Source organism: Oncorhynchus masou, chromosome 31 (assembly GCF_036934945.1).
Source record: "Oncorhynchus masou masou isolate Uvic2021 chromosome 31, UVic_Omas_1.1, whole genome shotgun sequence".
In the NCBI taxonomy this organism is placed as follows: Eukaryota; Metazoa; Chordata; class Actinopteri; order Salmoniformes; family Salmonidae; genus Oncorhynchus; species Oncorhynchus masou.
Window position 1 is genome coordinate 100,875,436 of NC_088242.1, and position 25,920 is coordinate 100,901,355.

The 25,920-nt window shown below is 48.1% G+C and overlaps 1 protein-coding gene across 1 annotated transcript; it reads right to left on the reverse strand.

The window, feature by feature from the left end:
* On the reverse strand, nt 1-24,904 carry nit2 (nitrilase family, member 2). The gene is given in 10 exon segments (XM_064952692.1): nt 1-958; nt 1,148-1,203; nt 2,471-2,587; nt 16,963-17,041; nt 17,217-17,291; nt 20,978-21,071; nt 21,937-22,028; nt 22,984-23,104; nt 23,451-23,569; nt 24,601-24,904. Coding segments are annotated over 10 exon segments (876 nt in total). The 5' UTR covers nt 24,629-24,904; the 3' UTR covers nt 1-863.
* Between the last annotated feature and the right edge of the window lie 1,016 nt (nt 24,905-25,920).

Genomic DNA, 25,920 nt, shown 5'->3' on the forward strand with positions numbered 1-25,920 from the left:
TATTTCTTGGAAAAAATGAATTTAATTGAACTGGATGTAGATTTGAAAACAGATGAGACATGTTATACTAAGAATATACATTTTTGTGTAAATTAGAGAGGACATACATCCTCTTTGTGTAAATTAGAGATGGCATCCATCCTTTTTGTGTAAATTAGAGAGGACATACATCCTCTTTGTGTAAATTAGAGAGGACATACATCCTCTGTGTAAATTAGAGAGGACATACATCCTCTTTGTGTAAATTAGAGAGGACATACATCCTCTTTGTGTAAATTAGAGAGGACATACATCCTCTTTGTGTAAATTAGAGAGGACATACATCCTCTTTGTGTAAATTAGAGAGGACATACATCCTCTTTGTGTAAATTAGAGAGGACATCATCCTTTTTGTGTAAATTAGAGAGGACATACATCCTCTTTGTGTAAATTAGAGAGGACATACATCCTCTTTGTGTAAATTAGAGAGGACATACATCCTCTTTGTGTAAATTAGAGAGGACATACATCCTCTTTGTGTAAATTAGAGAGGACATACATCCTCTTTGTGTAAATTAGAGAGGACATACATCCTCTTTGTGTAAATTAGAGAGGACATACATCCTCTTTGTGTAAAATGGTTCCATCAAAGATATTCTGCTTTATTACATGCACCTTCAAAATCAGACTACATTTACTGGTTCCACAGCTGCTATTGTTACTCCACTGTAGGTCACAGTGGAATTATGTATTGTAGGCACAAACAGCTGTGTAGCCAACACTCATTCTCCAGCTATCAATTTCTCACCAAGAATAGACAGGTCTGTTTACTGGAACTCCTGATTGCCTCAGTTTCTCATAGCTAAGGGTTCAGGGGTTAAAGTTCATCCCTCCTGCACTGCGTTCACAGTGTAGAGGTCACTGCGGCGTTGGGCTGTGATGGGGATCTGTTGACGAACGTTGGCCAAATACTGCAGGTCTGAAACACACAGACCACATAGGGAGAGGTCAGGACCCTGATCAGCTAAAGTAAACTACAGTTACATTAGTCACAATGGATAATGGTGCTGGCTCAAAATACAGTCACATTAGATAATGGATAATAGTGCTGGTTCACAAAGAGGTTCAGGACCACTCAATAACACTGAACCACTCCGGTACCACTCACCAATGTCTGCGTAAACAACAGTCTCTTCAGACCCCGCCTTAGATATCACCTCTCCCCTGTCATGATAAAATAACTGTTAGAAATGATTTCAATCACATCACACATCCAAGAAAACACATTCTGCACACAGGACAGGACTGGTCTCTGTGGCAACAACACAGAAAAAAATACTGCCGCTGTCAGTGAAAATAGTAGAAAACAGTGTGATTACAGACACTGCATGTGGCATCACACACTACAGTACGTGCTGGCTAACAACAGTGCTGTGACCCCAGGCTGTCTAGTACTCACCAGGGACTAACAACAGTACTGTGACCCCAGGCAGTCTAGTACTCACCAGGGACTAACAACAGTAATGTGACCCCCAGGCTGTCTAGTACTCACCAGGGACTAACAACAGTACTGTGACCCCAGGTTGTCTAGTACTCACCAGGGACTAACAACAGTGCTGTGACCCCAGGCTGTCTAGTACTCACCAGACTAACAACAGGGACTAACACTAACAGTACTGTGACCCCAGGCTGTCTAGTACTCACCAGGGACTAACAACAGTGCTGTGACCCCAGGCTGTCTAGTACTCACCAGGGACTAACAACAGTGCTGTGACCCCAGGCTGTCTAGTACTCACCAGGGACTAACAACAGTGCTGTGACCCCAGGCTGTCTAGTACTCACCAGGGACTAACAACAGTACTGTGACCCCAGGCTAGTCTAGTACTCACTGTCAGGGACTAACAACAGTGCTGTGACCCCAGGCTGTCTAGTACTCACCAGGGACTAACAACAGTACTGTGACCCCAGGCTGTCTAGTACTCACCAGGGACTAACAACAGTGCTGTGACCCCAGGCTGTCTAGTACTCACCAGGGACTAACAACAGTACTGTGACCCCAGGCTGTCTAGTACTCACCAGGGACTAACAACAGTGCTGTGACCCCAGGCTGTCTAGTACTCACCAGGGACTAACAACAGTACTGTGACCCCCAGGCTGTCTAGTACTCACCAGGGACTAACAACAGTACTGTGACCCCAGGCTGTCTAGTACTCACCAGGGACTAACAACAGTGCTGTGACCCCAGGCTGTCTAGTACTCACCAGGGACTAACAACAGTGCTGTGACCCCAGGCTGTCTAGTACTCACCAGGGACTAACAACAGTACTGTGACCCCAGGCTGTCTAGTACTCACCAGGGACTAACAACAGTGCTGTGACCCCAGGCTGTCTAGTACTCACCAGGGACTAACAACAGTGCTGTGACCCCAGGCTGTCTAGTACTCACCAGGGACTAACAACAGTACTGTGACCCCAGGCTGTCTAGTACTCACCAGGGACTAACAACAGTGCTGTGACCCCAGGCCACAGTGCTGTGACCCCAGGCTGTCTGTACTCAGGGATCTCTGGCAGGGGAAGCCGTGGCCACGTACACCTGGTTATCAACCGCTCTGGTAAGGAGAGAGACAAGAGACAGACAAGAGTGTGAGGTTACGGACCACACACAGCAAATGTTGCTCTACAGTTTGCCATCCGTCAGGCTGTCTGCCGTTGCTGTGACCCCAGGTGTTTCAGACACCCACCGCTGGTGGCTTACATTTGCACAATTCAAGTTTCAGTTGTCACATGCACAAGTACAGTGAAATGCTTAACTTGCAACCCCCCGACCCAACAGTTCACTATTTAATATCAATATTGTAGAAGCTACATTTTGGGTTTGGGCCAGTGCCAAATTTGCAGAGAAAGACACTGGTAGACACTGTATGTACATGTAGCCAGGGGTTAGGAGACAGACACTGTAGGTACATGTAGCCAGGGGTTAGGAGACAGACACTATGTACATGTAGCTAGGGGTTAGGAGACAGACACTATGTACATGTAGCTAGGGGTTAGGAGACAGACACTGGTAGACACTGTATATACATGTAGCCAGGGGTTAGGAGACAGACACTGGTAGACACTGTAGGTACATGTAGCCAGGGGTTAGAAGACAGACACTGTAGGTACATGTAGCCAGGGGTTAGGAGACAGACACTGTAGGTACATGTAGCCAGGGGATAGGAGACAGACACTGTATGTACATGTAGCCAGGGGTTAGGAGACAGACACTGTATGTACATGTAGCCAGGGGTTAGGAGACAGACACTATGTACATGTAGCTAGGGGTTAGGAGACAGACACTGGTAGACACTGTATATACATGTAGCCAGGGGATACACTGTATGTAGCCAGGGGTTAGGAGACAGACACTGTAGTACATGTAGCCAGGGGTACAGACACTGTATGTAGCCAGGGGTTAGGAGACAGACACTGTACATGTAGCCAGGGATGTACATGTGTACATGTAGCCAGGGGGGATTAGGGAGACAGACACTGTATGTACATGTAGCCAGGGGTGTACAAGGAGACAGACACTGGTAGACACTGTGACCCCCATGTTAGCAGACAGACATGTAAGTACATGTAGCCAGGTGGAGGTTGTGTGCATGTGAGTCTGTGGGTGGTTAATTTTATTTCTGCGCCTGGCCCGCTAGAGTGCGATGGGACAAGAACATCCCTGCAGGCCAAACCCTCCACTAACCCGGACACGAACCAGGATCTGAGCCTGGACACGAACTAGGATCTGAGCCCGGACACGAACCAGGATCTGAGCCCGCCGAGTCTGAGTGTTAGTGTGAGTCTGTGCGTGATAGCAGGATATACATGGAAACAGGGCTGAAAAGTGACTGGTAGCAGGAATATATAAATACTACAATAATATATACACTACCGTTCAAAAGTTTGGGGTCACTTAGAAATGTCCTTGATTTTGAAAGAAAAATAACACATTGATCAGAAATACAGTGTAAACATTGTTATGTTGTAAATGACTATTGTAGCTGGAAACAGCTGATTTTGAATGGAATATCTACATAGGTGTACAGAGGCTCATTATCAGCAACCATGCCAATGGCACAGTTGTTAGCTAATCCAAGTTAATCATTTTAAAAAGGCTAATTGATCATTAGAAAACCCTTTCGCAATTATGTTAGTAGAGCTGAAAACTGTTGTCCTAATTAAAGAAGCAATAAAACTGGCCTTCTTTAGACTAGTTGAGTATCCGGAGCATCAGCATTTGCGGGATCAATTACAGGCTCAAAATGGCCAAAAACAAATAACTTCCTTCTGAAACTCATCAGTCTATTCTTGTTCTGAACAAATTAAGGCTATTCCATGCGAGAAATTGCCAAGAAACTAAAGATCTCATACAAAGATCTCATACAACGCTGTGTACTACTCCCTTCACAGAACAGAGCAAACTGGCTCTAACCAGAATAGAAAGAGGAGTGGGAGGCCCCGGTACACAACTGAGCAAGAGGACAAGTACATTAGTGTCTAGTTTGAGAAAGAGGCTTCACAAGTCCGCAACTGGCAGCTTCATTAAATAGTACCAGCAAAACAACAGTCTCAACGTCAGAGAGACGACTCCGGGAAACTGACCTTCTAAATTTCAGTGACCCCAAACTTTTTAACGGTAGTGTACATGTAAACTGGACTAATAGCGCCCAGTAGCAGGATAAATAGATAGATACTAATGGTAATAAACTCAGCAAAAAAATAAACCTCCCTTTTTCAGGACCCTGTCTTTCAAAGATAATTAGTAAAAATCCAAATAACTTCACAGATCTTCATTGTAAAGGGTTTAAACACTTTTTCCCATGATTGTTCAATGAACCATAAAGAATTAATGAACATGCACTATGTGGAACGGTCGTAAACACACTAACAGCTTACAGACGGTGGGCAATTAAGGCCACAGTTATGAAACTTAGGACACTAAAGAAGCCTTTCTACTGACTCTGAAAAACACCAAAAGAAAGATCCCCAGGGTCCCTGCTCATCTGTGTGAACGTGCAAGGAGGCATGAGGACTGCAGATGTGGCCAGGGCAATAAATTGCAATGTCCATACTGTGAGACGCCTAAGACAGTACTACAGGGAGACAGGATGGACAGCTGATCGTCCTCGCAGTGGCAGACCACGTTTGTAGAAACATCTGCACAGGATCGGTACATGTAAAACATTTACACCTGATTTTGGGACAGGTACAGGCTGGCACCAACAACTGCCCGAGATACACCAGGAACGCACAATCCCTCCATCAGTGCTCAGACTGTCCTCAATAGGCTAGACTAGAGAGGCTGGACTGAGGGCTTGTCAAAAGGCCTGTTGTAAGGCAGGTCCTCATTCCCAGACATCACCGGCAACAACGTGGCCTATGAGCACAAACCCACCGTCGCTGGACCAGACAGGCCTGGCAAAAAGTGCTCTTCACTGGCAGTCACGATTTTGTCTCACCGGGGGTGATGGTAAGTTTGCCTTTGTCGAGGGAATGATAGCGTTACACCGAGCCCTGTACTCTGGAGGGAGCGGGATCGATTTGGACCTGTGGGAGGTGGAGGCAATTAATGTCCGTCATGGTCTGGGGCGGGTCCCTGTCATTGCAGTGCTCATTAGGCATGCTCGAACTGCAGATGGCATTGCAACAGGGAAGACGGATCTCCTCCATTGAGCATCTGGGACCTGTTGGATCGGAGGGTGATCGGGCCATTCCTCACAGAAATGTCCGGGAACTTGCAGGTGCCTTGGTGGAAGAGTGGGGTAACATCTCAGAGTAAGAACTGGAAAATCTGGTGCATCCCATGAGGAGGAGATGCACTGCAGTACTTAATGCAGCTGGTGGCCACACCAGATACTGACTTACTTTTGACCCCCCTTTGTTCAGGGACACATTATTATATTTCTGTTAGTCACATGTCTGTGGAACTTGTTCAGTTTATGTCTGTTGTTGAATCTTGTTATGTTCATACAAATATTTACACCTGTTAAGTTGGCTGAAAACAAAACGCAGTTGACAGTGAGAGGACGTTTCTTTTTTGCTGAGTATATATACACATGTAACACATCTATGTACACATCTAACTAACCAAGATGGCATAGCAGTTCAGACGTCTTTTGTCCTCGTCTTGTCGTATATATATATATATATATATATATATATATATACACACACAACTTTTTTCATACATTTTTTATTTTTATTTAAATTTTCCATAAACTCATCCTCAAAACACTCTCCTGCAACCCGCCTCACCAATTTATATTTATAAAAAAGTATTATGTTCATACAAATATTTTACCTCAAATCTGTAATCATCCAAGAAGCTAGCCAGAAGCTAGCCAGAAACTACAAACTCCAAGAAGCTAGCCATAAACTAGCCAGAAGCTAGCCAGGAACTAGCCAGAAGCTAGCCAGGAGCTAATCCAGAAGCTAATCACAAGCTAGGTCAGAAGCTAGCCAGAAACTAGCCAGAAGCTAGCCAGGAGCAAGCCAGAAGCTAATCCAGAAGCTAGTTAAAGCTTTTGTCGATTCCGGAGCGAATATTTACATTTACATTTAAGTCATTTAGCAGACGCTCTTATCCAGAGCGACTTACAAATTGGTGAATTCACCTTCTGACATCCAGTGGAACAGACACTTTACAATAGTGCATCTAAATCATTAAGGGGGGGGTGGTGAGAAGGATTACTTATGTCCTGTGTCCTGTGTGGCTCAGTCGGTAGAGCATGGCGCTTGCAACGCCAAGCGTCGTGGGTTCGATTCCCGCTAGGGCCACCCATATGTAAAAGTAGTGGCCCCAGCCGACTTGTAAGTCGCTTTGGACAAAAGCGTCTGCTAAATGGGATATATTATTATTATTATATATTACTTATCCTATCCTAGGTATTCCTTGAAGAGGTGGGGTTTCAGGTGTCTCCGGAAGGTGGTGATTGACTCCGCTGTCCTGGCGTCGTGAGGGAGTTTGTTCCACCATTGGGGGGCCAGAGCAGCGAACAGTTTTGACTGGGCTGAGCGGGAACTGTACTTCCTCAATGGTAGAGAGGCGAGCAGGCCAGAGGTGGATGAACGCAGTGCCCTTGCTTGGGTGTAGGGCCTGATCAGAGCCTGGAGGTACTGCGGTGCCGTTCCCCTCACAGCTCCGTAGGCAAGCACCATGGTCTTGTAGCGGATGCGAGCTTCAACTGGAAGCCAGTGGAGAGAGCGGAGGAGCGGGGTGAGCTGAGGAGTTCCATCAATCCCTCCTGGGCTGCGGTCACCTATCCGGACCCGTTTTGCTGCCTACGCGGAGCCCCACCGGGCCTTCACGGCTGAACTGCCGACGTTGTCTACCAGAGGGAGTTATCCGTCTGGTTCCTCCGTACATATCTATGCCTTGTCCATTGCTGTTCTGGTTAGTGTTTATTGGCTTATTTCACTGTAGAGCCTCTAGTCCTGCTCACCATACCTTATCCAACCTATTAGTTCCACCACCCACACATGCAATGACATCTCCTGGTTTCAATGATGTTTCTAGAGACAATATCTCTCTCTTCATCACTCAATACCTAGGTTTACCTCCACTGTATTCACATCCTACCATACCTTTGTCTGTACATTATACCTTGATTCCCTGCTTTAGCACACTCTGCCAACCCGGATGTTCGAGCTGTGTCTGAATCCTGGCTTAGGAAGACTACCAAAAATTCTGAAATTTTAATTCCAAACTACAACCTTTTAAGACAAGATAGAACTGCCAAAGGGGGCGGTGTTGCAATCTACTGCAAAGATAGCCTGCAGAGTTCTGTCCTACTATCCAGGTCTGTACCCAAACAATTTGAACTTCTACTTTTAAAAATCCACCTCTCTAAAAATAAGTCTCTCACCGTTGCAGTCTGTTAAAGACCACCCTCTGCCCCCAGTTGTGCTCTGGACACCATATGTGAACTGATTGCCCCCCATCTATCTTCAGAGCTCGTGCTGCAAGGCGACCTAAACTGGAACATGCTTAACACCCCAGCCATCCTACAATCTAAATTTGATGCCCTCAATCTCACACAAATTATCAATGAACCTACCAGGTACCTCCCCAAAGCCTTAAACACGGGCACCCTCATAGATATCATCCTAACCAACTTGCCCTCTAAATACACCTCTGCTGTCTTCAACCAAGATCTCAGCGATCACTACCTCATTGCCTGCATCCGTAATGGGTCAGCGGTCAAACGACCCCCACTCATCACTGTAAAACGCTCCCTGAAATACTTCAGCGAGCAGGCGTTTCTAATCGACCTGGCCGGGGTATCCTGGAAGGATATTGATCTCATCCCGTCAGTAGAGGATGCCTGGATATTTTTTCAAAATGCCTTCCTAACCATCTTAAATAAACATGACCCATTCAAGAAATTTAGAACCAGGAACAGATATAGCCCTTGGTTCTCCCCAGACCTGACTGCCCTTAACCAACACAAAAACATCCTATGGCGTTCTGCATTAGCATTGAACAGCCCCCGTGATATGCAGCTGTTCAGGGAAGCTAGAAACCATTATACACAGGCAGTTAGAAAAGCCAAGGCTAGCTTTTTCAAGCAGAAATTTGCTTCCTGCAACACTAACTCAAAAAAAGTTCTGGGACACTGTAAAGTCCATGGAGAATAAGAACACCTCCTCCCAGCTGCCCACTGCACTGAAGATAGGAAACACTGTCACCACTGATAAATCCACCATAATTGAGAATTTCAATAAGCATTTTTCTACGGCTGGCCATGCTTTCCACCTGGCTACTCCTACCCCGGTCAACAGCACTGCACCCCCCAGCAACTTGCCCAAGCCTTCCCCATTTCTCCTTCTCCCAAATCCGTTCAGCTGATGTTCTGAAAGAGCTGCAAAATCTGGACCCCTACAAATCAGCCGGGCTAGACAATCTGGACCCTTTCTTTCTAAAAGTATCTGCCGAAATTGTTGCCACCCCTATTACTAGCCTGTTCAACCTCTCTTTCGTGTCGTCTGAGATCCCCAAAGATTGGAAAGCAGCTGCGGTCATCCCCCTCTTCAAAGGGGGGGACACTCTTGACCCAACTGCTACAGACCTATATCTATCCTACCATGCCTTTCTAAGGTCTTCGAAAGCCAAGTCAACAAACAGATTACCGACCATTTCGAATCTCACCATACCTTCTCTGCTATGCAATCTGGTTTCAGAGCTGGTCATGGGTGCACCTCAGCCACACTCAAGGTCCTAAACGATATCTTAACCGCCATCGATAAGAAACATTACTGTGCAGCCGTGTTCATTGATCTGGCCAAGGCTTTCGACTCTGTCAATCACCACATCCTCATCGGCAGACTCGACAGCCTTGGTTTCTCAAATGATTGCCTCGCTTGGTTCACTAAAAACTTCTCTGATAGAGTTCAGTGTATCAAATCGGAGGGTCTGCTGTCCGGACCTCTGGCAGTCTCTATGGGGGTGCCACAGGGTTCAATTCTTGGACCGACTCTCTTCTCTGTATACATCAATGATGTCGCTCTTGCTGCTGGTGAGTCTCTGATCCACCTCTACACAGACGACACCATTCTGTATACTTCTGGCCCTTCTTTGGACACTGTGTTAACAACCCTCCAGGCAAGCTTCAATGCCATACAACTCTCCTTCCGTGGCCACCAATTGCTCTTAAATACAAGTAAAACTAAATGCATGCTCTTCAACCGATCGCTACCCGCCTGTCCAACATCACTACTCTGGATGGCTCTGATTTAGAATACGTGGACAACTACAAATACTTAGGTGTCTGGTTAGACTGTAAACTCTCCTTCCAGACCCATATCAAATATCTCCAATCCAAAGTTAAATCTAGAATTGGCTTCCTATTTCGCAACAAAGCATCCTTCACTCATCCTTCACTCATGCTGCCAAACATACCCTTGTAAAACTGACCATCCTACCAATCCTCGACTTTGGCGATGTCATTTACAAAATAGCCTCCAATACCCTACTCAACAAATTGGATGCAGTCTATCACAGTGCAATCCGTTTTGTCACCAAAGCCCCATATACTACCCACCATTGCGACCTGTACGCTCTCGTTGGCTGGCCCTCGCTTCATACTCGTCGCCAAACCCACTGGCTCCATGTCATCTACAAGACCCTGCTAGGTAAAGTCCCCCCTTATCTCAGCTCGCTGGTCACCATAGCATCTCCCACCTGTAGCACACGCTCCAGCAGGTATATCTCTCTAGTCACCCCCAAAACCAATTATTTCTTTGGCCGCCTCTCCTTCAAGTTCTCTGCTGCCAATGACTGGAACGAACTACAAAAAGCACTGAAACTGGAAACACTTATCTCCCTCACTAGCTTTAAGCACCAACTGTCAGAGCAGCTCACAGATTACTGCACCTGTACATAGCCCACCTATATTTTAGCCCAAACAACTACCCCTTTCCCTACTGTATTTAATTTATTTATTTTGCTCCTTTGCACCCCATTATTTTTATTTCTACTTTGCACATTCTTCCATTGCAAATCTACCATTCCAGTGTTTTACTTGCTATATTGTATTTACTTTGCCACCATGGCCTTTTTTTGCCTTTACCTCCCTTATCTCACCTCATTTGCTCACATTGTATATAGACTTGTTGATACTGTATTATTGACTGTATGTTTGTTTTACTCCATGTGTAACTCTGTGTCGTTGTATGTGTCGAACTGCTTTGCTTTATCTTGGCCAGGTCGCAATTGTAAATGAGAACTTGTTCTCAACTTGCCTACCTGGTTAAATAAAGGTGAAATAAAATAAATAAATAAAAATGTAAAGAGGAGTAATATAGTGACCGGTAGCAGGATAAATAGATACATACTAATGATAATGGCAATCAATAATCAATGACCAGTAGTAATACACACAAATTCTTATTTACACTGACGGCCTACCAAAAGGCCTCCTGCGGGGACGGGGCTGGGAATCAAAATTTAGGACAAAACACACATCACGACAAGAGAGACAACACAACACTACGTAAAGAGAGACCTAAGACAACAACATAGCAAGGCAGCAACACATGATAACACAGCATGGTAGCAACACAACATGGTATCAGCACAAAACATGGTACAAACATTATTGGGCACAGACAACAGCACAAAGGGCAAGAAGGTAGAGACAACAATACATTTAATCAATAAGAATTTTAGCAGAAGTGTAGGTGTGAGGGGGAGCAGTAGTTGTTAGCCATTTCACAGTCTTATGGACAGGGTAGAGAAGCTGTTTAGGAGTCTGTTGGTCTTTATTTTATTTGTATTTTACTAGGCAAGTCAGTTAAGAACAAATTCTTATTTTCAATGACGGCCTAGGAACAGTGGGTTAACTGCCTGTTCAGGGGCAGAGCGACAGATTTGTACCTTGTCAGCTCAGGGATTTGAACTTGCAACCTTTCGGTTACTAGTCCAACGCTCTAACCACTAGGCTACCCTGCCGCCCGTCTGAGCCTTGATGCACCGGTACCGCCTGCCGAACGGGAGCATTGAGAACAGTCCATGTCTCGGGTGGCTGGAGTCTTTGGCCATTCATCAGGCCTTTAAGACACTGCCTGGTATGTACGTCCTTGATGGCTGGGAGCCCCCAGTGATATGGTGGGCCGTCTTCACCATCCTCTGTAGGGTCTTCTGGTCGCGGGCGGTGCAGTTGCCATGACAGACGTTGACACATCCAGTCAGGATTCTCTCCAGATGTAAAAATCGGTTTGTAAGGCTGGTACTCTGTTCAGAGATGCTTAGTACTCTCTGGCATGACTCTACCGGTGTCTCTCAGCCTTTAGACGGCATGACTCTACCGGTGTCTCTCAGCCTTTAGACGGCATGACTCTACCGGTGTCTCTCAGCCTTTAGACGGCATGACTCTACCGGTGTCTCTCAGCCTTTAGACGGCATGACTCTACCGGTGTCTCTCAGCCTTTCATGACTCTACCGGTGTCTCTCAGCCTTTAGGACGGCATGACTCTACCGGTGTCTCTCAGCCTTTAGACGGCATGACTCTACCGGTGTCTCTCAGCCTTTAGGAGGGCGTGACTCTACCGGTGTCTCTCAGCCTTTAGGACGGCGTGACTCTACCGGTGTCTCTCAGCCTTTAGGAGGGCGTGAACCGGTGTCTCTCAGCCTTTAGACGGCGTGACTCTACCGGTGTCTCTCAGCCTTTGACTCTACCGGTGTCTCTCAGCCTTTAGACGGCGTGACTCTACCGGTGTCTCTCAGCCTTTAGACGGCTACCGGTGTCTCTCAGCCTTTAGGAGGGCATGACTCTACCGGTGTCTTCAGCCTTTAGACGGCATGACTCTACCGGTGTCTCTCAGCCTTTAGACGGCATGACTCTACCGGTGTCTCTCAGCCTTACTCTACCGGGGTGTCTTCAGCCTTTAGACGGCGTGACTCTACCGGTGTCTCTCAGCCTTTAGACGGCGTGACTCTACCGGTGTCTAAACCGGTGTCTCTCAGCCTTTAGGAGGGCGTGACTCTACCGGTGTCTCTCAGCCTTTAGGAGGCGTGACTCTACCGGTGTCTCTCAGCCTTTAGGACGGCGTGACTCTACCGGTGTCTCTCAGCCTTTAGACGGCGTGACTCTACCGGTGTCTCTCAGCCTTTAGGACGGCATGACTCTACCGGTGTCTCTCAGCCTTTAGACGGCATGACCGGTGTCTCTCAGCCTTTAGGACGGCATGACTCTACCGGTGTCTCTCAGCCTTTAGACGGCATGACTCTACCGGTGTCTCTCAGCCTTTAGACGGCATGACTCTACCGGTGTCTCTCAGCCTTTAGGACGGCATGACTCTACCGGTGTCTCTCAGCCTTTAGACGGCATGACTCTACCGGTGTCTCTCAGCCTTTAGGACGGCATGACTCTACCGGTGTCTCTCAGCCTTTAGACGGCATGACTCTACTCTCAGCCTTTAGACGGCATGACTCTACCGGTGTCTCTCAGCCTTTAGGACGGCGTGACTCTACCGGTGTCTCTCAGCCTTTAGACGGCATGACTCTACCGGTGTCTCTCAGCCTTTAGACGGCATGACTCTACCGGTGTCTCTCAGCCTTTAGGAGGGCGTGACTCTACCGGTGTCTCTCAGCCTTTAGGAGGGCGTGACTCTACCGGTGTCTCTCAGCCTTTAGGAGGGCATGACCGGTGTCTCTCAGCCTTTAGGAGGGCATGACTCTACCGGTGTCTCTCAGCCTTTAGGAGGGCATGACTCTACCGGTGTCTCTCAGCCTTTAGGAGGGCATGACTCTACCGGTGTCTCTCAGCCTTTAGACGGCGTGACTCTACCGGTGTCTCTCAGCCTTTAGACGGCATGACTCTACCGGTGTCTCTCAGCCTTTAGGACGGCGTGACTCTACCGGTGTCTCTCAGCCTTTTGGACGGCATGACTCTACCGGTGTCTCTCAGCCTTTAGGAGGGCATGACTCTACCGGTGTCTCTCAGCCTTTAGACGGCATGACTCTACCGGTGTCTCTCAGCCTTTAGGACGGCGTTACTCTACCGGTGTCTCTCAGCCTTTAAACGGCATGACTCTACCGGTGTCTCTCAGCCTTTAGGAGGGCATGACTCTACCGGTGTCTCTCAGCCTTTAGGAGGGCATGACTCTACCGGTGTCTCTCAGCCTTTAGGACGGCGTGACTCTACCGGTGTCTCTCAGCCTTTAGGAGGGCGTGACTCTACCGGTGTCTCTCAGCCTTTAGGAGGGCATGACTCTCGGTGTCTCTCAGCCTTTAGGACGGCGTGACTCTACCGGTGTCTCTCAGCCTTTAGACGGCGTGACTCTACCGGTGTCTCTCAGCCTTTAGGAGGGCATGACTCTACCGGTGTCTCTCAGCCTTTAGGAGGGCGTGACTCTACCGGTGTCTCTCAGCCTTTAGGAGGGCATGACTCTACCGGTGTCTCTCAGCCTTTAGGACGGCGTGACTCTACCGGTGTCTCTCAGCCTTTAGACGACGGCGTGACTCTACCGGTGTCTCTCAGCCTTTAGGAGGGCATGACTCTACCGGTGTCTCTCAGCCTTTAGGACGGCGTGACTCTACCGGTGTCTCTCAGCCTTTAGGAGGGCGGACTCTACCGGTGTCTCTCACTTTAGGAGGGCGTGACTCTACCGGTGTCTCTCAGCCTTTAGGACGGCGTGACTCTACCGGTGTCTCTCAGCCTTTAGACGGCGTGACTCTACCGGTGTCTCTCAGCCTTTAGACGGCGTGACTCTACCGGTGTCTCTCTTTAGGACGGCATAACTCTACCGGTGTCTCTCAGCCTTTAGGACGGCATGACTCTACCGGTGTCTCTCAGCCTTTAGACGGCATGACTCTACCGGTGTCTCTCAGCCTTTAGGACGGCATGACTCTACCGGTGTCTCTCAGCCTTTAGACGGCATGACTCTACCGGTGTCTCTCAGCCTTTAGACGGCATGACTCTACCGGTGTCTCTCAGCCTTTAGGACGGCGTGACTCTACCGGTGTCTCTCAGCCTTTAGACGGCATGACTCTACCGGTGTCTCTCAGCCTTTAGACGGCATGACTCTACCGGTGTCTCTCAGCCTTTAGACGGCATGACTCTACCGGTGTCTCTCAGCCTTTAGACGGCATGACTCTACCGGTGTCTCTCAGCCTTTAGGAGGGCGTGACTCTACCGGTGTCTCTCAGCCTTAAGGAGGGCATGACTCTACCGGTGTCTCTCAGCCTTTAGGAGGGCGTGACTCTACCGGTGTCTCTCAGCCTTTAGGAGGGCGTGACTCTACCGGTGTCTCTCAGCCTTTAGGAGGGCATGACTCTACCGGTGTCTCTCAGCCTTTAGGAGGGCATGACTCTACCGGTGTCTCTCAGCCTTTAGACGGCGTGACTCTACCGGTGTCTCTCAGCCTTTAGACGGCATGACTCTACCGGTGTCTCTCAGCCTTTAGGACGGCGTGACTCTACCGGTGTCTCTCAGCCTTTTGGACGGCATGACTCTACCGGTGTCTCTCAGCCTTTAGGAGGGCATGACTCTACCGGTGTCTCTCAGCCTTTAGACGGCATGACTCTACCGGTGTCTCTCAGCCTTTAGGACGGCGTGACTCTACCGGTGTCTCTCAGCCTTTAGACGGCATGACTCTACCGGTGTCTCTCAGCCTTTAGGAGGGCATGACTCTACCGGTGTCTCTCAGCCTTTAGGAGGGCATGACTCTACCGGTGTCTCTCAGCCTTTAGGACGGCGTGACTCTACCGGTGTCTCTCAGCCTTTAGGAGGGCGTGACTCTACCGGTGTCTCTCAGCCTTTAGGAGGGCATGACTCTACCGGTGTCTCTGAGCCTTTAGGACGGCGTGACTCTACCGGTGTCTCTCAGCCTTTAGACGGCGTGACTCTACCGGTGTCTCTCAGCCTTTAGACGGCGTGACTCTACCGGTGTCTCTCAGCCTTTAGGAGGGCATGACTCTACCGGTGTCTCTCAGCCTTTAGGACGGCGTGACTCTACCGGTGTCTCTCAGCCTTTAGGAGGGCATGACTCTACCGGTGTCTCTCAGCCTTTAGGAGGGCATGACTCTACCGGTGTCTCTCAGCCTTTAGGAGGGCATGACTCTACCGGTGTCTCTCAGCCTTTAGGACGGCGTGACTCTACCGGTGTCTCTCAGCCTTTAGACGGCATGACTCTACCGGTGTCTCTCAGCCTTTAGGAGGGCATGACTCTACCGGTGTCTCTCAGCCTTTAGGAGGGCATGACTCTACCGGTGTCTCTCAGCCTTTAGACGGCGTGACTCTACCGGTGTCTCTCAGCCTTTAGACGGCATGACTCTACCGGTGTCTCTCAGCCTTTAGGACGGCGTGACTCTACCGGTGTCTCTCAGCCTTTTGGACGGCATGACTCTACCGGTGTCTCTCAGCCTTTAGGAGGGCATGACTCTACCGGTGTCTCTCAGCCTTTAGACGGCGTGACTCTACCGGTGTCTCTCAGCCTTTAGACGGCATGACTCTACCGGTGTCTCTCAGCCTTTAGGACGGCGTGACTCTACCGGTGTCTCTCAGCCTTTAGACGGCGTGACTCTACCGGTGTCTCTCAGCCTTTAGGAGGGCGTGACTCTACCGGTGTCTCTCAGCCTTTAGACGGCATGACTCTACCGGTGTCTCTCAGCCTTTAGGACGGCATGACTCTACCGGTGTCTCTCAGCCTTTAGGAGGGCGTGACTCTACCGGTGTCTCTCAGCCTTTAGGAGGGCGTGACTCTACCGGTGTCTCTCAGCCTTTAGGAGGGCGTGACTCTACCGGTGTCTCTCAGCCTTTAGGAGGGCGTGACTCTACCGGTGTCTCTCAGCCTTTAGGACGGCGTGACTCTACCGGTGTCTCTCAGCCTTTAGACGGCGTGACTCTACCGGTGTCTCTCAGCCTTTAGACGGCGTGACTCTACCGGTGTCTCTCAGCCTTTAGACGGCGTGACTCTACCGGTGTCTCTCAGCCTTTAGGAGGGCATGACTCTACCGGTGTCTCTCAGCCTTTAGGACGGCGTGACTCTACCGGTGTCTCTCAGCCTTTAGGACGGCGTGACTCTACCGGTGTCTCTCAGCCTTTAGGAGGGCATGACTCTACCGGTGTCTCTCAGCCTTTAGGACGGCATGACTCTACCGGTGTCTCTCAGCCTTTAGACGGCGTGACTCTACCGGTGTCTCTCAGCCTTTAGACGGCGTGACTCTACCGGTGTCTCTCAGCCTTTAGGAGGGCATGACTCTACCGGTGTCTCTCAGCCTTTAGGAGGGCATGACTCTACCGGTGTCTCTCAGCCTTTAGGACGGCGTGACTCTACCGGTGTCTCTCAGCCTTTAGGAGGGCATGACTCTACCGGTGTCTCTCAGCCTTTAGGACGGCGTGGGCAGAAAAGAGCCAGTGAGCAGGACACAGCAAATGGTTTTAAAATGGAAAATGACTTAATAGAAACTGGTTTCCTAAACCTTTGGTTTTCTAAGATGTTCACCAACCTTCCTCTCTGCAGCAGTTCCCAGTGGGCCGGCCCGGTGGTCATGTTGAAGGCTCCAGGGTAGACCAACAGTTGGCATCCTGAACACAGATAACAACAACATCCTCACTGTTCAGGTCTGCTCACTGTTCATTCATTACAACTTCAATACATTCCCTACTTCATATTTGTTTGATATACATGCCCCTTTGGGATCCTTTCTGCCCCTCTACCTACAATGGTTACCAGGTTGGTAAGACACCATGTTACCCTCACCTTTCTTAGAGTAGAGTTGGGCCAGCTCTGCAAACCTTATGTCATAGCAGATCCCTACACCCACCCTACAGTATGCTAGAGGAGACATGACAGAGAAGGGATAGTTAGAGTTAACCCAATACACAGTAACACGGGGTTAGAGTTAACCCAATACACAGTAACTTACCAGACTATACCCAGCATGCTACAATGCAGGTTTGGAGGTGACACTATGTGAAAAGCGTTGCGTCCCAAGTGGCACCATATTACTGGTCAAAAGAAGTGCACAATTCGTTGGCGAGTGGGTAACCCACCTCGACCATCCGTCCCATTGGCCAACGTGCAATCATTGGAGAATAAACTGGATGAGCTCCGTTCAAGACTATCCTACCAACGGAACATTAAAAACTGTAATATCTTATGTTTCACAGCTTCGTGGCTGAACGAGGACAAGGATAATATACAGTTGGCTGGGTTTTCCGTGCATCGGCAAGACAGAACAGCTGTATCCGTTAAGACAAGGGGTGGCTATCTGAGTCTATTTGTCAATAACAGCTGCTTGACTGAGGTGAGTACCTCATGATAAGCTGTACACCACACTATTTACCAAGAGAGTTTTCATCTATATTTTTTTCTATTTACCACCACAAACCAATGCTGGCACTAAGACCGCACTCAACGAGCTGTATAAGGCCATAAGCAAACTGCTCATCCATAGGTGGCTCTCCTAGTGGCCGGGGACTTTAATGCAGGAAAACTTAAATCCGTTTCACCTCATTTCTACCAGCATGTCACATGTGCAACCAGAGAGAAAAAAACTCTAGACCACCTTTACTCCAAACACAGAGATGTGTACAAAGCTCTCCCTCGCCCTCCATTTGTTAAATCTGACCATAATTCTATCCTCCTGATTCCAGCGTACAAGCAAAAACAGAAGCAGGAAGTACCAGTGACTCACTCAATACGGAAGTGGTCAGATGACACAGATGCTAAGCAACAGGACTGTTTTGGTAGCACAGACTGGAATATGTTCTGGAATTCATCAGATAGCATTGAGGAATACACCACCTCAGTCACCGGCTTCATTAATAAGTACATTGATGACGTCATCCCTACAGTGACCGTACGTACATATAGTGGGGCAAAAAAGTATTGTGAAAATGACAGAGGCCTGTAATTTTCATCATAGGTACACTTCAACTATGACAGACAAAATGGGAAAAATGTCATATGGTCAGATGAAACCAAAATATAACTTTTTGGTAAAAACTAAACTCGTCGTGTTTGGAGGTCAAAGAATGCTGAGGTGCATCCAAAGAACACCATACCTACTGTGAAGCATGGGGGTGGAAACATCATGCTTTGGGGCTGTTTTTCTGCAAAGGGACCAGGACGACTGATCCGTGTAAAGGAAAGAATGAATGGGGTCATGTATCGTGAGATTTTGAGTGAAAACCTCCTTACATCTGCAAGGGCATTGAAGATGAAACGTGGCTGGGTCTTTCAGCATGACAATGATCCCAAACACACCGCCCGGGCAACGAAGGAGTGGCTTCGTAAGAAGCATTTCAAGGTCCTGGAGTGGCCTAGCCAGTCTCCAGATCTCAACCCCAAAGAAAATCTTTGGAGGGAGTTGAAAATCAAAACATCACTGCTCTAGAGGAGATCTGCATGGAGGAATGGGCCAAAATACCAGCAACAGTGTGTGAAAACCTTGTGAAGACTTACAGAAAACGTTTGACCTCTGTCATTGCCAACAAAGGGTATATAACAAAGTATTGAGATACACTTTTGTTATTGACCAAATACTTATTTTCCACCATAATTTGCAAATAAATTCATTAAAATCCTACAATGTCATTTTCTGGATTTTTCCCCCTCATTTTGTATGTCATAGTTGAAGTGTACCTATGATGAAATTTACAGGCCTCTCATCTTTTTAAGTGGGAGAACTTGCACAATTGGTGGCTGACTAAATACTTTTTTGCATTACATTACATTTAAGTCATTTAGCAGACGCTCTTATTCAGAGCGACTTACCCCACTGTACATACACCAACTAGAACCATGGATTACAGGCAACATTCACACTGAGTTAAAGGCTGTGTTAAATTAAGTGCTGCCACTTCAAGGAGCGGGACACTAATCCGGATGCTTATAAGGAATCCCATTATGCCCTCAGACGAACCATCAAACAGGCAAAGCATCAATTCATGAAGAAGATTGAATCATACTACACCGGCTCTGACGCTCTTGGATGTGGCAGGGCTTGCAAACTATTACGGACGAGCTGCTCAGTGGAGCGAGCCTACCAGACAGGCTGAATGCCTTTTATGCTCACTTCGACACAAATAACACTGAAATATGCATGAGAGCACCAGCTGTTCTGGATGACTGTGTGATCACGCTCTCCGTAGCAGATGCGAACAACACCTTTAAACAGGTCAACATTCACAAGGTCGCGGGGCCAGACGGATTACCAGGACGTGTACTCAGACATTTTCAACCTCTCCCTGACCCAGTCTGTATTACCTATATGTTTCAAGCAGACCACCACAGTCCCACCACCACAGTGCCCAAGAAAGCGAAGGTAACCTGCTTAAAAAACTACCGCCCGTAGCACTCACTTTGGTAGCCATGAAGTGCTTTGAAAGGCTGGTCATGGCTCACATCAACACCATCATCATCCTGGAAACCCTAGACCCACTCCAATTTGCATACCACCCCAACAGATCCACAGCAATCTAAACTTCACTCCACACTGGCCTTTCCCGCCTGGAAAAAAGGAACACCTATGTGAGAATGCTGTTCATTGACTACAGCTCAGCATTCTACACCATAGTGCCCTCAAAGCTCATCACTAATCTAAGGTCTCTGGGACTAAACACCTCCCTCTGCAACTGGATCCTGGACTTCCTGACAGGCCGCCCCCAGGTGGTAAGGGTAGGCAACAACACATCCGCCATGCTGATCCTCAACATGGGGGCCCCTCAGGGGTGCGTGCTCAGTCCCCTCCTGTACTTTCTGGCCAAGCACGATTCCAACACATCATTAAGTTTGCTGATGACACAACAGTGGTCACCGACAACGATGAGACAGCCTAAAGGGAGGAGGTCAGAGACCTGACCGTGTGGTGCAAGGAAAACAACCTCTCCCTCAATGTGAGCAGGATAAAGGAGCTGATTGTGGACTACAGGAAAAGGAGGCCTTAACACGTCCCATTAACATCGACGGGGTTGTAGTGGAGCGGGTCGAGAGCTTCAAGTTCGTTGTTGTCCACATCACCAACAAACTAACATGGTCCAAGCACATCAAGTCATTCATGAAGAGGGCACTTTATATAGTCCTGTTAATGTTATTTGATCATGTTACTTTTTTACTTTAGTACATATTTTATTAACTGCATTGTTGGTTTTATTGTTTTATTTAACCTTTATTTAACTAGGCAAGTCAGTTAAGAACAAATTCTTATTTACAATGATGGCCTACCCCGGCCAAACCCGGACGACGCTGGACCAATTGTGCGCCGCCCTATGTGACTGCCAATCACGGCTGGTTGTGATACAGTCTGGAATCAAACCAGGGTCTGTAGTGACACCTCTTGCACTGAGATGCAGTACATTAGAACGCTGCGCCACTCGGAAGCCTGAGGTTAAGGGCTTGTAAGTCAGCATTTCACTGTAAGATCTACACATGTTGTATTCGGCGCATGTGGCAAATATCATTTGATTTGACTACATAGGGAATAGGGTGCCATTTGGGACGCGGGCTCAGAGACTCACGCGTGTCAAACACTGACAGGTTGCTCCCTGGGCTCAGTGTCTCTGACTCCTGGAAACGGATCTTCCCTGGAACATCGATGTCAAAGAGGTGGATCTTCAAGAGGAATAGTGGTATATATGAATGTACGGCACTCAAATACAGCTAGTGTCCTGGGAAAGCATTTCTCCCCTCATAAAGTTGGAGTGATACTGTATGCATGTGTTATACATGTATATGTCCCTTGTGCCTGTTCCTACCTTCCTGTGTCTGAGCACCATGTTCCTACCTTCCTGTGTCTGAGCACCATGTTCCTACCTTCCTGTGTTTGAGCACCATGTTCCTACCTTCCTGTGTTTGAGCACCATGTTCCTACCTTCCTGTGTTTGAGCACCATGTTCCTACCTTCCTGTGTTTGAGCACCATGTTCCTACCTTCCTGTGTTTGAGCACCATGTTCCTACCTTCCTGTGTTTGAGCACCATGTTCCTACCTTCCTGTGTTTGAGCACCATGTTCCTACCTTCCTGTGTTTGAGCACCATGTTCCTACCTTCCTGTGTTTGAGCACCATGTTCCTACCTTCCTGTGTTTGAGCACCATGTTCCTACCTTCCTGTGTTTGAGCACCATGTTCCTACCTTCCTGTGTTTGAGCACCATGTTCCTACCTTCCTGTGTTTGAGCACCATGTTCCTACCTTCCTGTGTTTGAGCACCATGTTCCTACCTTCCTGTGTTTGAGCACCATGTTCCTACCTTCCTGTGTTTGAGCACCATGTTCCTACCTTCCTGTGTTTGAGCACCATGTTCCTACCTTCCTGTGTTTGAGCACCATGTTCCTACCTTCCTGTGTTTGAGCACCATGTTCCTACCTTCCTGTGTTTGAGCACCATGTTCCTACCTTCCCGTGTCTGAGCGCCATGTTCCTACCTTCCCGTGTCTGAGCGCCATGTTCCTACCTTGTGTTTGAGCACCATGTTCCTACCTTCCTGTGTTTGAGCACCAGGCTGCCATCAGGACCAAACACTGGACAGGTGTTATACAGCTTCCCTCCATCATCCTCCTCAGGGATGGAGCCTGAATACACCAATACATCCCAGCCCACTGTTTAACACACAGCTCATTAATACACAGCTCATATATTAACGGCTGTCCAGCTACGGGGACAGTCCCACCAGGCTGTCCAGCTACGGGGACAGTCCCACCAGGCTGTCCAGCTACGGGGACAGTCCCACCAGGCTGTCCAGCTACGGGGACAGTCCCACCGGCTGTCCAGCTACGGGGACAGTCCCAACAGGCTGTCCAGCTACGGGGACAGTCCCAACAGGCTGTCCAGCTACGGGGACAGTCCCACCAGGCTGTCCAGCTACGGGGACAGTCCCACCGGCTGTCCAGCTACGGGGACAGTCCCAACAGGCTGTCCAGCTACGGGGACAGTCCCAACAGGCTGTCCAGCTACGGGGACAGTCCCACCGGCTGTCCAGCTACGGGGACAGTCCCAACAGGCTGTCCAGCTACGGGGACAGTCCCAACAGGCTGTCCATCTACGGGGACAGTCCCAACAGGCTGTCCAGCTACGGGGACAGTCCCAACAGGCTGTCCAGCTACGGGGACAGTCCCACCAGGCTGTCCAGCTACGGGGACAGTCCCAACAGGCTGTCCAGCTACGGGGACAGTCCCACCAGGCTGTCCAGCTACGGGGACAGTCCCAACAGGCTGTCCAGCTACGGGGACAGTCCCAACAGGCTGTCCAGCACGGGGACAGTCCCACCAGCTGTCCAGCTACGGGGACAGTCCCAACAGGCTGTCCAGCTACGGGGACAGTCCCACCAGCTGTCCAGCTACGGGGACAGTCCCAACAGGCTGTCCAGCTACGGGGACAGTCCCAACAGGCTGTCCAGCTACGGGGACAGTCCCAACAGGCTGTCCAGCTACGGGGACAGTCCCAACAGGCTGTCCAGCTACGGGGACAGTCCCAACGGCTCTCCAGCTACAGGGACAGTCCCAACAGGCTGTCCAGAGTTCCTCTCACCTCCCACCAGATACACCTGGCTCTCCTTGGCTGCCTCAGACAGAACCTGACTGGATTCTCCAGGGATCTTCTCTGCATACTCAGGGAAGAAGCCAGTTCCATAGGGGGAGTTGAAGCACTCCTGTACATGTCAATATAATCAATCTGTTTGGATGATATTATGGGAAACAACTGGCACAGTAACCTTTCTAATGAGAAGTCAATCAACAATAAAACAAGTCAATATTAATTCCTGGAAAAAAATATCAATTGTTCCACTGATGGAAATCAAATCATATTTCCCATCAGCAGTTGTCACAAAGTGGTTTACAGTAGCCCCCGCCTAGGCCACAAAGAGCAACAAAAGCAGAAGAAAGAGCACAGTGGCCAGGAAAAACTTCCTAGAAGGAAGACATCTAGAGAGGAACCAGGCTCATGGGGTGGCCCATCACCACATTTCAGAAGATTAAAATGGGTGGTGTACTCACAGGTAAGACCACCAATTTGGCCCCCTGTGCAGCTGCTTCTTTGATCAGCCCCCGGGCTCTGGAGAGGTTGTCAGCTTTGACCTTCGTCACATGTAGCTGGACCACTGCTAGACGGAACTCTGGGGGCAGAAACAGAATGGTCACCATTCAGACACCAATGTTCAAAAACTCTGCCATGATAAGCAAAGAAAATGCTGTCTTTGCGCATTACATAATTCTGCTCAGTTCTGCTCAAGGTCAATGACCAGACACTACAATGATCAACATTGGGAGTATTTTAATATAATATAATAATTTTAAGTCTATAAAAGGGGGCACGTAACCTCACGGTTAAGAGAGTTGGGCCAGTAACCAAAAGGTTGCTGGTTCGACACTCCCTGAGACGACTAGGTTAATAGAAAAAGTCAGCGAACTTGAGCAAGGCGCTCAACCCTAACTGCTCCTGTCGTCGCCCTGGATAACAGCATCTGCTAAAAGGTCCAAAATATAAGTGAAGACTGCACAGGTGGACATTTCAACTGCTACAACTTCACTACCAGCAGCATACCACCCTGCATACCACTGATGGCTTGCTTCTGAAGCTAAGCAGGGTTGGTCCTGGTCAGTTCCTGGATGGGAGATCAGATGCTGCTGGAAGTGGTGTTGGAGGGCCAGTAGGAGGTCCTCTGGTCAAAATAAAATATCCCAATGCCCTGTGTAGGGTGCTGTCTTTCGGATGGGATGTTAAACGGGTGTCCTGACTCTCTGAGGTCATTAAAGAGCCCATGGCACTTATAGTAGGGGTGTTAACCCTGGTGTCCTGGCTAAATTCCCAATCTGGCCCTCAAACCATCATGGTCACCTAATAATCCCCAGTTTACAATTGGCTCATTAATCCCTCTCCTCTCCCCTGTAACTATTCCCCAGGTCGTTTCTGTAAATGAGAGCGTGTTCTCAGTCAACTTACCTGGTAAAATAACGGATAAATAAAACTACATGCATTGAAAATAAATACTTGCCTATTTTCAGCTGTCAACAACCGAGCCAATGGCAACACGAGCAGCAATGCACATTTGAGCTGGAACTCTCAACATAGCTAGCTCGAAAATAAAGCTAATGTTGTCACCTGTAAAAGCCAGTTATGCTTCAATAGCTAGCTCTTTGTACTTACTAGACATTGTCTTGGCCAATAGAGACATTAATGCTTGCAGCAGTTTGCAGGATTCGTGTTCTCATAATAGGTACGTGAAAAACATCTCTTCTTCCGGGTCTATGCTGGACATCTTTTCAAAATAAAGGTATTTTGTTTTAGTTCAAGCACTTAGTTCAGTTTATGCGCATATGTAGCTGGCAAGCCCAACCGACCAGCAGATACCACTATTATTAATTGTATGTCATTAGCACGACGGTTCTTATTATACCTCAGTGGCTCCGACCGATTGTGCCCGTCTTTCTGTGGAACGGTTGTCACTAGTTACCACATCCACAAAGTCATAAACCCCGCCCATTACTCTCTTCTTAAAATCTTCTTTGAAACCTAATCCTAACATTTACCTTCATTTTTAAACATAGACATTTCAACAACATACATTTCAACAACATACTGGTTATAGTGGTTCCAAATGTTGAATAGGAAAAACAAAAACTTAATTCAAGAGATTAGAAATCTGTATATACTGAACAAGAATATAAACGCAACATGCAACAATTTCAACGATGTTCCTGAGTTAGTGTTCATATAAGCAAATCAGTAAATGTAATTACATTATTTAGGCCCTAATCTATGGATTTCAAATGACTGAGCATGGGCGCATCCAGCCAATCACAATGAGTTTTCCCCCACAAAAAAAAACGCATTATTACAGACAGTTTCATCAACTGTCCGGGTGGCTGGTCTCAGACAATCCCGCAGGTGAAGAAGTCGGATGTGGAGGTCCTCGGCTGACGTGGTTCCATTGTGGTCTGCATTTACACACTCCCTCAAAACTTCAGACATCAGTGGCATTGTGTTGTGTGACAAAACTGCACATTTTAGAGTGGCCTGTTTTTCTCCCCAGCAAAAGGTGCATCTGTGATCATGCTGTTTAATCAGCTTCTTGATATGCCACACCTGTCGGGTGGATGGATTATCTTGGCAAAGGAGAAATGCTCACTGACAGGGATGTAAACACATTTCTGAGAAATAAGCTTTTTGTATGTATGAAAAATACATCTACTATTGTTACTAATGCTACTGCCGCTACTTTTCTTTGATTTGTTAATTTCACCTTTATTTAACCAGGTAGGCCAGTTGAAAACACCTTTATTTAACCAGGTAGGCCAGTTGAGAACACCTTTATTTAACCAGGTAGGCCAGTTGAGAACACCTTTATTTAACCAGGTAGGTCAGTTGAGACCACCTTTATTTAACCAGGTAGGCCAGTTGAGAACACCTTTATTTAACCAGGTAGGCCAGTTGAGAACACCTTTATTTAACCTTTGAGACCACCTT